The sequence below is a fragment of the Naegleria fowleri genome (genome assembly GCF_008403515.1).
Source record: "Naegleria fowleri strain ATCC 30894 chromosome Unknown tig12, whole genome shotgun sequence".
Taxonomy (NCBI): Eukaryota; Heterolobosea; class Eutetramitea; order Acrasida; family Naegleriidae; genus Naegleria; species Naegleria fowleri.
In genome coordinates this window covers 261,518-275,815 of record NW_025407944.1, presented here as the reverse complement: position 1 = coordinate 275,815, position 14,298 = coordinate 261,518, and the positions used below count along the sequence as shown (strand labels likewise).

General features: G+C 36.9%; 8 protein-coding genes across 8 annotated transcripts; 4 read left to right on the top strand and 4 right to left on the bottom strand.

The window, feature by feature from the left end:
• Nucleotides 1-18: 18 nt before the first annotated feature.
• On the top strand, nucleotides 19-1,887 carry FDP41_011812 (uncharacterized protein; the record flags this gene model as incomplete). Its single annotated transcript, XM_044702263.1, has 1 exon — nucleotides 19-1,887. The coding sequence occupies one exon, from the start codon at nucleotides 19-21 to the stop codon at nucleotides 1,885-1,887; it is 1,869 nt and encodes a 622-aa protein (XP_044566664.1).
• Nucleotides 1,888-1,890: 3 nt separating this feature from the next.
• On the bottom strand, nucleotides 1,891-4,626 carry FDP41_011811 (uncharacterized protein; the record flags this gene model as incomplete). The annotated part of the gene is made up of 1 exon (XM_044702262.1): nucleotides 1,891-4,626. One exon carries the CDS (start codon nucleotides 4,624-4,626, stop codon nucleotides 1,891-1,893), a length of 2,736 nt encoding a protein of 911 aa, XP_044566663.1.
• A 166-nt stretch (nucleotides 4,627-4,792) lies between these two features.
• On the bottom strand, nucleotides 4,793-5,398 carry FDP41_011810 (uncharacterized protein; the record flags this gene model as incomplete). Its single annotated transcript, XM_044702261.1, has 1 exon — nucleotides 4,793-5,398. The coding sequence occupies one exon, from the start codon at nucleotides 5,396-5,398 to the stop codon at nucleotides 4,793-4,795; it is 606 nt and encodes a 201-aa protein (XP_044566662.1).
• A 771-nt stretch (nucleotides 5,399-6,169) lies between these two features.
• FDP41_011809 (uncharacterized protein) lies at nucleotides 6,170-7,479 on the bottom strand (the record flags this gene model as incomplete). The annotated part of the gene is made up of 3 exons (XM_044702259.1): nucleotides 6,170-6,413; nucleotides 6,576-6,675; nucleotides 6,810-7,479. 3 exons carry the CDS (start codon nucleotides 7,477-7,479, stop codon nucleotides 6,170-6,172), a joined length of 1,014 nt encoding a protein of 337 aa, XP_044566661.1.
• An 889-nt stretch (nucleotides 7,480-8,368) lies between these two features.
• Nucleotides 8,369-9,292, top strand: FDP41_011808 (uncharacterized protein; the record flags this gene model as incomplete). Its single annotated transcript, XM_044702258.1, has 4 exons — nucleotides 8,369-8,671; nucleotides 8,778-9,023; nucleotides 9,097-9,177; nucleotides 9,260-9,292. The coding sequence occupies 4 exons, from the start codon at nucleotides 8,369-8,371 to the stop codon at nucleotides 9,290-9,292; spliced, it is 663 nt and encodes a 220-aa protein (XP_044566660.1).
• Nucleotides 9,293-9,402: 110 nt separating this feature from the next.
• Nucleotides 9,403-9,786, bottom strand: FDP41_011807 (uncharacterized protein; the record flags this gene model as incomplete). The annotated part of the gene is made up of 1 exon (XM_044702257.1): nucleotides 9,403-9,786. One exon carries the CDS (start codon nucleotides 9,784-9,786, stop codon nucleotides 9,403-9,405), a length of 384 nt encoding a protein of 127 aa, XP_044566659.1.
• Nucleotides 9,787-10,087: 301 nt separating this feature from the next.
• Nucleotides 10,088-11,488, top strand: FDP41_011806 (uncharacterized protein; the record flags this gene model as incomplete). The annotated part of the gene is made up of 1 exon (XM_044702256.1): nucleotides 10,088-11,488. One exon carries the CDS (start codon nucleotides 10,088-10,090, stop codon nucleotides 11,486-11,488), a length of 1,401 nt encoding a protein of 466 aa, XP_044566658.1.
• A 128-nt stretch (nucleotides 11,489-11,616) lies between these two features.
• On the top strand, nucleotides 11,617-14,206 carry FDP41_011805 (uncharacterized protein; the record flags this gene model as incomplete). The annotated part of the gene is made up of 2 exons (XM_044702255.1): nucleotides 11,617-13,411; nucleotides 13,488-14,206. 2 exons carry the CDS (start codon nucleotides 11,617-11,619, stop codon nucleotides 14,204-14,206), a joined length of 2,514 nt encoding a protein of 837 aa, XP_044566657.1.
• Nucleotides 14,207-14,298: the final 92 nt, after the last annotated feature.

Here is a 14,298-nt window from a genome sequence, read left to right as displayed (position 1 = left end):
GGAAAAACACAAAAAAAAATGTCTTTCTTTTTGACACACACCGCCCGAACATCAAGAGCACTCGTTCTCAGCAGCAACAGGATGATGACTCACAAGCCTTCTTCCTACCATGCCATGTTCCGACTCGGTCTTCTCTCAGTGACTGGTTCCACTGGTACATTAATTGATCGATCATACTCGACTCGAGTCCACTCAACAACGACATTGAATCTTCATCCCAAATTCAATCCTAATGGAATGAACAATCAACATTGTTCATTTTCAACATCTTTTAAAGATACTACAAAATCAAAGAAAACTTTCAAGTCCAAAACCAACAAGAGCACTGCCTCTTCTTTCAACAAGAACACGACTGCTCCCAACAACTCCAACAACAACTTTAAATCCAACAACAACTTTAAATCCAACAACAACTCTAACAAGAGCACGACTGTTCCCAACAAATCCAACAGCAACAACAACTCTCACAACAACTCTAACAACTCCACTGTTCAAGTTGTTGTTGTTGGAGAAGATGATTCAACCAAAAAGTCTCCTCCAACCTACGAAGAGGCCGTGAAAAGAAAAAATGAAATTATGGACACTCTTGATTTTTACACCAAAATGAAAAAAAAGAATACTCCAGTGTCTCCTTCCACCGACAAGTCTCGAGGACCACTCTTTGAAGTCTATCGGGAAGTTAAATTTTTCTTAAATGACAATGAGCGTTATCATCTCGGAGTGGTTGGAGCTCTCTTAGATAAATTAGTGGACACAATTCAACAAGTTGGAGATGTTGAAACAGCAAGAACATTATTAAGTTTATTGACCTCTCGAATTGATAATTGTAAGAATATGGGTCTCTCTCCAGAAGTTGTGGTTAAGAAACTCAAATTGAAACCAAAAATTACAAAATTACTACAAGTCATTATTACACAAGGTAATGATGTCGCTGGTGCTATAGCCTTTTTACGTAATTCAAAGAATGAACATGGTCAAACAGCACCATACATTGGAACAAGTGCATTTACTGTTGTGTTGAATGGACTTGTTGATGAAATTAAAGTGTTCAAACCTACTTGTGAACACAATTCTGTTGTAATGAAGAGAGCGATGGAATTATTTAATTGGATGGATGAGAGCGATGAAGTTTTAGTACCACCTGATGAATATACATTTACAGCTCTCATCAGAGGATATGCTTTGATTTGTGATATGGGAATGGCAATGGAACTTTATAATCAAATGTCTACTGAATATGGAATGAAACCACCCGTAATAACAAAAGAAATTATTATTGAAGGTTATATCAAAGAAGGAAATGTCGACAAAGCTTATGAATTTTTCAAAGAAAATTGTACTGAAGATTATGATGGTTATTATAATACTCTAATTGTTGGATTTACTCAGGATTCAAAACTAGACAAGGCATATGAATTGGTTGATGAAATGATCAGCAAGAATGTTACCGTGTCCACAGCGACATACAACTCTTTGTTGATTGGATTAGTTCGATCTAAAAATTATACCCAACAAGATATTGATGCTATTTTGAAGAGTATGGAAACACGCAAGTTGATACCTAATGCAAGGACCTTTTCATTAATAATCAAATGCTTAATTCAACAAGGAAAGATGAACGAAGCAATCGAGTATTATGGCCATCATCCTGAGGCAGTTCCAGGAGCAAAATTCATAGCAGCAAGTTTATTGAAAACTGGAAGATTGGAAGAAGCTGAAAATTTGATGGAACAAATGATTTCTGCATACAAGAAATACAACTTTGTGGAGCCACACACCATGTCCAGGACCATTCAATACTTGATCAAAGTCATGTTGTCCGTAGGAAGTGTTAAGAGAGCAAATCATTGGCGAAAATTATTGCCAAGAATCACAAGCAGAGATTAAACTTTATTCTTCTTGCACAAAAATCGATTGGACTTGTTGCGTCTGTTTTTTTGAAATAGTGAAAGCAGAAAGGTCGTTAAAGCTCTGAAGAGGCTCAATAATCGAAATGGAATTAAGGAACAATGGAATGACCTGGAAACTGGTCACATAGTGATCTGATATTTCGCTGTTAGGATGCCTTCGAAATAACTCAATAAAAAGACGGTCTTCAAGCACAAATCTAATTCGTCCAATGCAAACCAGTCGAGATCCTTCGTCTGAGGTGTGAACGATTTTGACAAAGTCATTTTCTTGGAACAAAATATTGTTAAATTGAAGGATTTGAATTGTGTGTGGTGAGGTTTGCTGAAAGTCGTGGCTAATGTTGAAGTGCAAAATATTGACCGCCCTATGTTCCACTGATATTAAAGGAGTGTCATCTAATATGGATAGTCTTTCTGGTTTTTCAATCAAGAAAATTCTCTCACCCATTCCTGAACGATTATTTAACAACACTCTATATTTGACAGTGCAAAGGGGAACTTCTACATGATTTCGATCTGTTGCTTGTAACAATCGTTGAGTCTCTTGATGCTGTGAATCGTTTCTGACATCAACTAACGTGTACTCTGTTGCAAGTAGTCGTGAAAATCCGAACGAATCCACACGGTAATACTTGTCATCTAGTGTTTGAATCACATCTCCAACACAAATGACCTCCATCGATTGATCTTGGATTTGCAAGAGTTGTGAGAATGAATTAGAGTCATATTCACTTTTTCTAAAGTAAAATCCATTAGGATAATTTGTAGTAGTGAATTTTTGAGTGTTATCTTCGGTCTTGTCCTTTTTCAATTCAGATACATTCTCTTGTTTTGGGAGTGTGTCTGTTGTTTCAGAACGTGTCTTTGATAATTGTTTGGTTTCAGGTGATGTCAATTCTGTTGGGCTTGGTTTTGATTTCTTTCTTTGCATTACTTCTTGAGATGATTCCTCTGTTGAACCTTTTCTCTTGTGTTGTTCAACTTCTTCCTCACTGCTATCACTTTCCTCAGAGTCCTCCTCATGATCATCTCGACAAGCTCTTTTCTTTGATTGTTGTTTTGCCATCTTTTGAATAGCTGTCTTGAGGTCAGAATAATTTAAGATTTGATCAGACGATAATTTCCTTTCCAATGTTACGATAATTTCCAACAAAGAATCTCTATCCAAAATTGGTAATTTGTGTTGTTTGGCCTCCTTCTTTACCTTGGCATCTAACTTGTCATAATCTTCAACCAATAAAAAGTTTGAAAGATGATCTGTTTGTGATTTGAGGACAGTCATCACTTTGGCACCTCCAGCCTTTAGAATGGGTGACCATTTTTCCTTAAAATCTTTTGAACCAATAATTCTCACTTTGGCAGAACTGAAAATTCTCTCTTCCATTGGAACACATGGAGAAAGTTTCGAGAGGACTTGTTGTTTCACTAGTTTCTTCTGTTTTGTGGATCGAACAAGGAATGAACCTCTATTCAATACATACTTGTACATGGTATCAATGAGTAATCGACCTTCAGAAATAGAATCATGTATCCATTCCTTTTTCAAGAGTGGAATTTCCATCATGAGTGCAATCAAATAATTTGGTTTTGTGGTACAATCATCTGCAATGAGAATTATCAATTCTTCTTCTTGAATATCTTCAAGAGTTTCAATCACTTCACCTCCATGGGATCGAATGGCTTTAATCACACGTTCTCTTTCAGTGGGTGTGGATATGGAAGTGATTGTAAATCTTAAATCCTTAAATAGTTTGTCCAAGGATGAATTAGATTTGGTGGAAGGGAGTTGTTTTTGATTCATCTTTTTTGAAGAGATTGTCTTTTTCAATGATTCAGCTTGTTCATCATTCTCTTCATCTGAACTGATTTCATCTTGCAGTGTTTGTGTAGTAGTATTAGAAGAAGAAGAAGAAATGGTCGTCTTCTTGATGGATGATTGTTTGGAAGGATTGAGAGTCTTTGTTGGTGGTTGTTGAAGAGCTTGTAACTTAAAGGTGGATTGATCTACTGTTGTCTTGTTTGTACTCAATGCAATATTGGTGGCGGTGGTGGTACTAGTGCTGCTTGATTTCATTAAAAGAGGTGGAGAAACGTCATTACTATGGTTGGTGGTTGTTTGAAGAGTGATCGAGTTGTTGTTGTTGTTGTTGGTGGTGGTGGTTGCTACTGAAGAGTGTGTCCCTCCTAATTGAGCCTTAGGTGTCGCCCACTTTGAGTTGGTTGCAACCTTGGAGTCATGTTGTTGTTCATCATGATCCTCTTCATCGTCCGTTTCCATTACCTCCAATTCGTTTGTTCTCAACAGAGGATGAACAGGAGATGATGAAGAAGCCTTGTTGTTGTTGTTATTGGTAGTCATTGATAAGACTGATTTTAGAGAGAGAACTGGTGAATCTCCCAAGTTGTTGTTGGTAGTAGTGGTTGCAGTGCTCGTCGATGATGTGGAATTACTGATGACAGATTTGTTGGTGTTGGTATTATCCAGTTCGGAGTGTTGTTGGTTCGTGGGAGTGATATTGTGATTGGAATTAGAAGGAGGAGCAGCAACAAGGTCTTGAATAGTTTTTCCGATGCTTTTCTTTGGTTGACTCTTCACTTGAGACAGCTCCTCGGCCTCCTCTTCATCATCAAAAGAAATATTTGAAAAATCTAAATCATTGTTCTCGGAGGAATAGAATTGTGACGCTTGTGTGTTGCTAATGCTGGTCCGGAACATTTTTTTACGAATAATTTAACGGAAAATGTTGGAGGGTTTTTACTTCACGAACAATTATTAATGATGTCAGGTTGTCCACTTGCTTTTTCAAAAAACAAATCTCTTCCTGCTGTTTGATTCCCATTAGACGCAAATCAAGGTTCTCTTGGCGTAATTCTTTGTTATCTTAGCGCAATTCTTTGATTTCTTGACGAAATACTTCCAAATATTTGTTTTCTTGGCGTAATTCTTTGATTTCTTGATCATACCACTTAATAGTTGTGACATCTTCTGGAGGTGAACGGACATTTGTTAATTCTTCAGGCGATGACATTATTGGAAAAAATGTAGAATGAAAAGAATACAGGCTTGCATTTCTTGATGTTGTAGACAATATCTCCCCGCTAAGCTGAGGGTCATCTGTTCCTTGAGCAACTGGGATCTTTGAAAGACAAAATCTAGCATCTCCAATTTGCTTTATGTTTTTCATAAAATTCAAAATTCTGGAGAATAAATCATCATTAAGTACTTCGTTTAAACTGGTGAGTGGTTTCATTGTCTGAATAAATAAAGAAAACCCCTTCCGATAGGTTGGTGAAGGCTTAAATTTTGAACCTAAATTAAGGCTTTTTTGTTCCTTCAACCTTTGCAGTTCTTTTTGAATCTTAGTCTTTATATCCTTTTTCTTTTGTACATCCATTGAACCTTCAGAACTGTAGGCTTTAAATGAAGCAACAATTTCGAGGGTACAATATTCTTCAGGAGGACGGCAGGAATGTTGAAGAGTTGGCATTTTTTATATTTAAGAAAAAACACCTTATGAGAATATGTAAGGCTGTAAAAATAATTTACCATTTATCAAAAGACCACATTAGATGGTTCAGTCCTTCAAATAAAACCAATCATAGGTATAGTAGGTATAGTATTGTTGAAAGTCAACCCTTGTTGATAACTCATTCAAGATGATGTGAGAATAATTATTGATTGGAAATGATTGAAGTGATATAATAAGGGTATGAAATTTTTCCAATCCTGATCTCATGAGGATTAATCGAATCTGATCCGAAAGCTAGAATGAGGTAATTTAATAAACCAGGATCGACGGATTGGATCGGATTGCTCCAGCGATTATTTTTGAACTTTCTATCAGTCAATATTTAAATTTCCTCAATCCGGAGCTGCTCAACTCTTGATTTGATTTGTCCTCAATATAATAGTATGTTCCTTCTTTTAAAATTTGATCAAGAGTTTGAATGAGTTAGATTATTCTTTCCACTCTGTGATTGGAAAAGAAATCAAAGTTGACAGGTTGTTACGTTCGAAACTTAATTTATAATACTTGATCATTCCCATTTCAACAACACAAATGTTGCAAACATTGATTTTATGAATCCAATCCAAAACAATCCATGTAAGATGGTTTGACAAGTTTGAATTGATTAGAAACAGTTTTCGTTCAAGTTAAAAGTACATGTTCTTTTTTAATTGATAATTGTCCAATGATGGCAAAGATGATGATTATTTTGATTCATTGCTCTATCAGACAATGATTTTGAGTCAAAGATTAGAAATTGGTGTGTAATAAGACAAACAGGACAGAAATCATCAACATCCAACTCCAATGATGGATAGATCCCTCATTGATTTGATTTTTTCCTTCAGTCACAGGACTGTCATCGGATCCTCCTGTTCCATCATAATAGTAAAGAGGAGACGTTCCATTCACTTGAGTTTCAATCCAATTTCTAAAGTATGCAACTGAAGTGTAGACACCTCGGTTTGAGACTGATGAGGGAACTCCACATCCACTGTTGAGTATATATGTGTGTCCATATATGCATGACATGGTTGATGAGTGATTCACACATGATCAACACAGTAACAGTCGTTGTATCATGAATGGTTGGTGTGTTTGAAAAATAACAACCAAATCATTGAAGAAATTGAAAAAGAAGAACAACAACACATACCTTGGTCCATAGGAAACAACTCCTGAAACTACAAATTGGGTATCATTCTTTGGTTTAAATGAAAGACCACCTCCAGAATCACCCACACAAGCATCCACACCTTTTTCCACGAATGGTTCATCATTAGATCATTCATATATATTTTTGTATTTTACATCATTATATCATTCAAATAAAATCAAAAAAGAAGGTGTAAGGAATGTCCAGTTCTACAACATGCATTCAAAAACTTACCATCTCCATTACCAGCACAGAGCTGTCCATTCGAGGACGACATGCCAAGTCCCAATTTGTTACAATTGGAATCATCCACAAGAGGTGCCACACCCACTCTCTGTTCATTCGATGCCACTCCACTCGCATCACTTGTAATTCCCCATCCAACGATATAATGTGGTGTTTGTAATTGAGGATTTTTTCGTGGAATTTTTGCAATGTGAGCCAAAGGTAAATTCGAAATGGGTGTTGCCAATTCGTAGAGTGCAATGTCATTCACTACTAATTGTTCATTGTATTGAGCATGATTCATTACTCTCTTTACTGCTACTCTCTGACATTTTGGAAATGTTCCAATCTGTGAAGATGGACAATCACTCAATACATTGGTGCCATACACAATGGAGAGTTTAGAGGGAGAAACTACGGATCCATCGGATTCAAAATTGCAGTGAGAAGCAGTGAGGATGAATTTGGATGAAATGATGGTACCTCCACACGTATGCTCAAAGGCAGCTCCAGGCTGTGTTTGATATTGTATGGAAATGATATGAGGAAATTGTCGAGGAGAGGCAACCGTTCCACCTTGTACTCGAATATTGAGAGTAGAGGCTTGTACAACAGTGATGAATGATAGAGGTGATGGTGGTGATGATGAAGAAGAAGTCTTTAGAGTGGGTTCGGTCATGATGCTGACAACGATTGGAAAGAGGAATCGAGTTGTTTGGATGATTCCTATTTGAAATTTTGATAAAGCGTTGAACAAAAGTAATGATAAACAAAACCATGTTGCTGTTGTTGCTTGAAGAAAACTCCGTTTGATGGAGTATGTGGTTGAAGGATGCATGATGGATCAATCTCTCAGATTTAATTTCGTTGATCCGCAAAATTTAAGGTAGAGAGAGTGTATACGTTGTTGTTGCACTTTTTCTGTTGATGATTAAATAACGTGTGTTGTTGCACATCCACAACAATTAATACACAACCCTTCCAAATCAGAAGGTACCTTTGCGTATGAATATGTTCCTTTTGATGTCCACTTTGCAGAGAGTTCCTTGCAAATTAAAATTTAAGGTGAGACATTTGACATTACTCTCAGAAAAGAAAATGTTCTTCAAATTTAAGAATGTATTGTTTCTATTGAGATAAGTTCCTGACTCTCAACACACATCAAATGTGGGAGTCATTATTAGACTTGCTCTTTATTTCAATCAACAGTTTGAACAATTTCAACAAATCGATCTTGAAATCTTCGTTAAAGATAATTGGAGAGTAAGCGATAAGGTGCTCAAAAACATATTCCACGCGCAGAAAGGACAATATTCATTCTGATAGAATTTGCTGAAATTGTTGCTTTCATGAATACGGTATCAAGTGAGAGCAGCATCATCACTACTGAAGTATTGTCAAATGCATTTGTGCACACGGATAGGGCCTTCCTATGACAAGAAGAGTTTCATCATCAACAGCGTTGTATGACACTGATTCCTCCTCCTCATCAAAAAAACTTTTAAATTTAGCAACGTTGAACCTTGTGTGATTTCGAGCTCGACACCTCACCCTACAACTACAACAACATGTTGAGTGAATTTTTCAACAGGTCGTCATCAACATCGGAAACAGAGAAAGAGTCATCATCCACCACCAAATATCCCTACACCACAAGCATCGTGGCCGATGGCAGAAGAAAATTTCATACCACCTACAAGGATGGTGAAGAAATGGTGGAAGAGTTTGACCTTAATACAAATCAATTACTTGTACGGAAACGAAGAAGACCCACCGTACTAGGAGGTGAGGGTGAATGGCAATTTGAAATTGGAGGAGATGTGAGAGTATTCAATCCTTTCAATGATTTGATTGCACCCTCCACTACGAATGTAAGTATTCGGAATGTGTGATGGTGTTGTTGTGAGTGGGTGCGAGTGGGAATGAATGGCCATGATACATTCTCGAATCTCCTTCTCGTTCCGTAATGATGTGCAGCCAATATTCATGAGAAAAGACTCCCCAACGCACTTCCAATGGAGAGTCAGGAATTGCTTTTTCACTAAGGACATTTATCAGGTGCATATTGACCATGAAAAACAAGAGATTGTCATTAGCACAACCAACAAAAAGTACTACAAGAGGTTCAACATTCCAGAACTCACCAGAGAATACACACCCTCCATAAAACTCGAGGATAAATGTTTGAGTTGGACGTTGGACAACCATACTCTCATTATTTCCGTAAGTAATCATCATCAACATTGACCAAATTGTTTGGCTCAGCCATTGGTGGAATTGACCACTCCTCTCACAGTATCAAAAACCCGACGTTGTGATCAAGAAGGAAAGAGCTAAAGAAGTCGAGTTGCTGGCCATGAAGAGTGAAAAACCACCGGTAAGTGTTCGACTTTTTTGACTCTCTATTTGCGATAGAACTGTCTATTTCTTCTGCACCACACAACACTATTCAACCATAGAGGGAAGGTGATGTTCAATGCCCACAACAATAAATTTCGAAGATTGAAAGCTAAGAGAAGGTTTATGTGAACATTTACAACAAACGCATTGTGGGTCAAATCTCCACGTGATGATGAAAATTAAGAAAATTAAATGATGATGATTACGAAGACTTGTTGTTGTTTTCTTCCAACTCTTGAAGTAAATCTTGCCATGTATTTCTATCTTTGCGGTCAAGTTTATCCTGCAAGAATTTAACTTGAGATCTGGTTTTCGTCCAACTTCCATACGAAGCAAATGAGAGCAATTGCCATTCCAATTTTCTTTGTTTAATTCTTTCCTCTTCTTCATATATTCTAATTCTTCTGCTTTCAAGGAGGTCCTTCGATCTGGACATGTTGTTGTCAATCAAAGCATTAATGGCATTTCTATTCAAATATGAAGCAACAGTTACCACACCAAGAACTCCTCCAACTCCTAACTTTACAGCAAGAGGAAAGACAGGTTTTATCGACGGAGCCGAAGATGAATGTACTGCGTGTGGCATTTTTAACGATTTTTTTGAAAAGCGCATTAGAGGTCGAAGCATCATTACAATTTCCCAGTGTCCCAGAGAAAATCGTAACTTTGCAAACAAACCATGACTAAAACGAAAGAGTAACTTTCAAATAACCATTTAATAAGAGAGCTTTGAAAATTCAAGGAACACCATGAGGAAAATGAGAGATCCATCTTGTCCATATGTGATGAAGATCACCATACAACATAATAGTGAGATGTCCAGAGTATCGTGTTGCTCGCGCCAAAAAACTACAAAAACAAAATTCAAGAATTGCCCAAACACAAAAATGAACACCAGCATGGAAGGTGGAAGTGATGATGGTGAATCAACCGAATACGAAACCGATGAGGAAGAAACAATACATGACCAAGGGATGACACGATCATTGGTTAACAGACGGCAGGAAGATGACGACTTTGGATTGCCTTCCGATGATGAAGAGGGAGAAGAAGAATCTGATAATTTAAATTCAACTGGTAAATTCACTAGTATCGGAAATTCTTCTTCATCAAGTAATAAGGGAATTGTAGTTTCAAATAGGTATGAAAGAGGAAATAGTGGAACTAACAGAACGTCATCCGGATCAACGAACCAAAAACCTTCTTCAGCACAAGGCAAAGTTGTGCCAAATCAACATTACGATGAAGTTTTTGAAACAAATGAAGATGAGGTACATTCGATCCCATCTCCAGAACACACTCCAAGAGATCCACGATTGCAAATCGGAGCGTCAAACCCAAATGCAATTCCTTCATCGGGAATTGCAGTTTCCACAAAGAGCGAACCTCCAAACAAACGAATGCAACAGGAATCAGATGAAGAAGAGGAAGAAGAGGAAGATGAGGAAGAAGACGTAGATGAGGAAGAAGATGAGGAAGAAGAGGAAGAGGATCATTATTCGAGTAACATTACCAACGCAAGGTCACAACAACCAAGATCGCAACATTCATCATATAATGCAAATGAATCTAACTTGTTACTAAGCAAAATGAACATTTCGAATGAGCTTAAGGAGCTATTTACATATATTAACAGATACAAACCCCATGAAATTGAACTTGACACAAAACTCAAGCCATTTATTCCTGACTATATGGCCTCGGTGGGTGAGCTGGATCCTTTCCTGAAAATTAAAAGGCCAGACCTCAAGGAAGACGAATTAGATGATCTTGGTTTAAAAGTTATCGATGAACCAAATCCTATTCAATCTGATCCTACAGTGGTTACTTTAGATCTGACCTATCAAATGAAAGGGGATATGACTGCAGCAAATATTACCTCTAATACTCATTCTGAATCCGTTCTGTCATCAGGAATTTCAATGAAAAAACCAGAAACAATAATTAAGAGCGTAGAGTCAGGAAATGACAAACTGATTCAAAAATGGATCAACGATATCAGAGAATTGCACAAAAAGAAACCACCACCAACCGTGCAGTATTCAAAAGTGAATGTTGACTTTACACAACTCATTCAAGCATGGCCTGATGCTTTTGAGGAAGAATTGGCAAGGACGGATCTTCCGGGAGCAGATTTGGATGTGGATCTTGACGAATATATCAAAATAATATGCAGTTTATTAGACATTCCTGTCTATGAAGGACACTTGATTGAGTCTCTCCATGTGTTATTTACGTTATATCTTGAGTTTAAGACAAACCAACATATCCAGTCTCAAATGATGTAGATTAAACTATTAATAATACAATTATATTTATTATTCGTTAACGTTCTTATTAGATTATTCGTTAATAAGCAGAACGTTTATTATTGTGACAAAGATAAAAAATAAGGGACACCGAACCCTCAAAAGAAATGACCAGTCTCGAGTCGAGGAACAAAAACATCAAGACAAAACCAACAACATCCTCAACACGTACATCAGAGTCTGGTCAGAATGCTTCTGCAAGGAAAGAGAGCGATCCTTCCAACTTAATAACCAACGGTCATACAAAATCAAAACAAAAAACTGAATCTAAACATCCCTCTCCGAATAGGAAAGAAGGGATGGGGAGCTTTCCTTCAAGACCTTCAAAAATTCCCAAACCAACAGCCTCAACAAGAAGAATTTCGGTTCAAGCGCACACGACTTGGCAAGAGTCTTCCAGAGAGAATACCTCCCATTCCAAACCGAGAGCAAATACGGGAAGCAAAATTCCAAAGCCCAGACAAAGAGTGGTGGCTCCTTCTTCTGGAGATGAAAAACCACAAGCTCAAGTAGAGAGCAATTTCAACAAATATTCTTTATTCAAGGAACAAGATTCGTCCATGATGAGGCATTCAGAGACTGGAAGGCACGCTTCAAAAGATGAAACACACAACGGAAATATGTCACCAATCAAAAATAACAAAACAACTCAAAACGAGCCTCTCTCATCCTTGCTCTCATCATCTTCACTCACGGTCTCACTTTCTCATCAGATCAACTCTTATGAGCAATCACCATTTGATTTTATAGAGGCTCCGATGGAAGATAGTAATAATAATAACAATCATCAAATATCTCTTTTACAAGAGACCATGGAAGATATTATCCAAAATAATTTAGTTCAACCACCAGAGCAACAACCAATTGAAATGATATCATCAGACTCCTCCTCAGAATTAAACTTGGAGGAGTCACACCAGGATACGCAACAAACTCAACAACAAAATTCACAAGTTATAACAATCAATGATTTTCCAATGTACTCGGATATATTCAATCTTTCAAAACAAGGAAAGGATAAAGAGTTGTTTAAATATCTAGCTGACTTATCGCAAATGACATCACTGCTAACGTCAACAAACGGAGAAGCACCAAAGAGTACATCACAAGATGAAGACTCTCTCTACGAAGAGGCTTACAACAAGTTCATGAACAAGGGAGTATTTGCCAGGTTAATAGTCAAACCACATATCAAAACTCTCAAAGCCATTGATCCAGAGACTGGAAATACTGCTCTTCATATTGCTCTTTTAGAAAATCAAACATCTACAGCAAGTTTATTATGCAAATGTAGAAGAAGCGATTCACCAAGCACTTCAACCAATTCGTCAGTTGAAAATGGTCAAATTGATTCCGATTTTATGAATATTGATCAATACAACTTTAACAAGGAAACAGCTCTTCACATAGCCACTCTCAAAAATTTCTCCAGTATTGCTCACGTTTTAGTTCTTAATGGATCCAAAGCATTTAACATTCCCGATGCTCAAGGTCGGACGGCACTACAACTAGCAGCAATATATGAAAGAGAACAAATCGCTCACAGTATGTGTGAATATGGTGGTGATATTTGTGAAATGTATGATGATTCCATTATAAGGATGGTCAACACGGATGAGTTGAAAAATATTGAATCAAAACCCAGTGATCGATATGGATTTTTTGTAGAAAATCCCCAAAACAAATGGACCATCACTGATAAAGAGGGACACCCGATCACTGAATATGTTTCGATAGATTCAGTAAAACAACCATCTCTATTTCATGAATTATACAAGAGAAGAATGAAAGAAGAAAAACGTTTAAAGAAGTGGAAATCAATGTTTGCTGAAATTAAAGAAAAACATACAAAAGGAGATTTAGAATACTTGCCAAAAAAGTTTAAAGAAAGAGTGAGGAAAGGTATTCCAAATGAAGCTCGAGGTGAAGCATGGTTTTATCTTTCTCATGCTCACATTTTGAAGAAAAAATAATGAAGGTGAATATTTTAGACTTAAAAAGAAGCCACTCTCAGCCAAAGATGCAAAACAAATTGATGTAGATATTAAGAGAGAATTTCGTGAACATCGATTGTTTGCTTATAGATACAGCAAACATCAAGTGAGTCTTTTCAATTTACTAAGAGCTTATTGCAACTATAATACAAGACTGGGATACACTCAAGGAATGTCTTCCATTGCAGCCATGTTGTTGATGTACTTGAGTGAAGAAGATGCATTTTGGACGTTTTGCTCAATTATGGAGAGTGACCACTACAACATGCAAGAGATGTATTTCTCTGGTCTACCAGGAGTGAATAAGGCGACTTATGTGTTTTCTCATATTCTTTCAAAAAGGATGAAGAAGTTTATGAAAACATTTGAAAATAATGAACATGGAATTCGTTTAGATGCATTTTGTACCAGATGGTACATGCTGAACATGCTTACACAAATTCATTTTGACGTTGCCGTGTTAGTGTGGGATTTATTCCTATCAGAGGGAAACAAAGTGATTCACAGTGTTACTGTTGCATTCATGAGATTATTTAAGAGACAACTCAACAAATCAAAATGTGACGAATCAGCCATGTTATTGAACCATCTCATTGACACAGATTTTGATTTAGAAAAATTAATGAGGAAAACACTCAAAAGCAAAATTAAGGAAAAAACAATTAGATCACTGGAACAAGAGTATGAGCAAAAACAGAAATAGCTGCCATATCATTCTTGGGTTTTCTAAATCACGTTCTCTACTATTTCAATAATTGACTTGGTAGTCAATTATAAATTTTGATGAGACAAGAG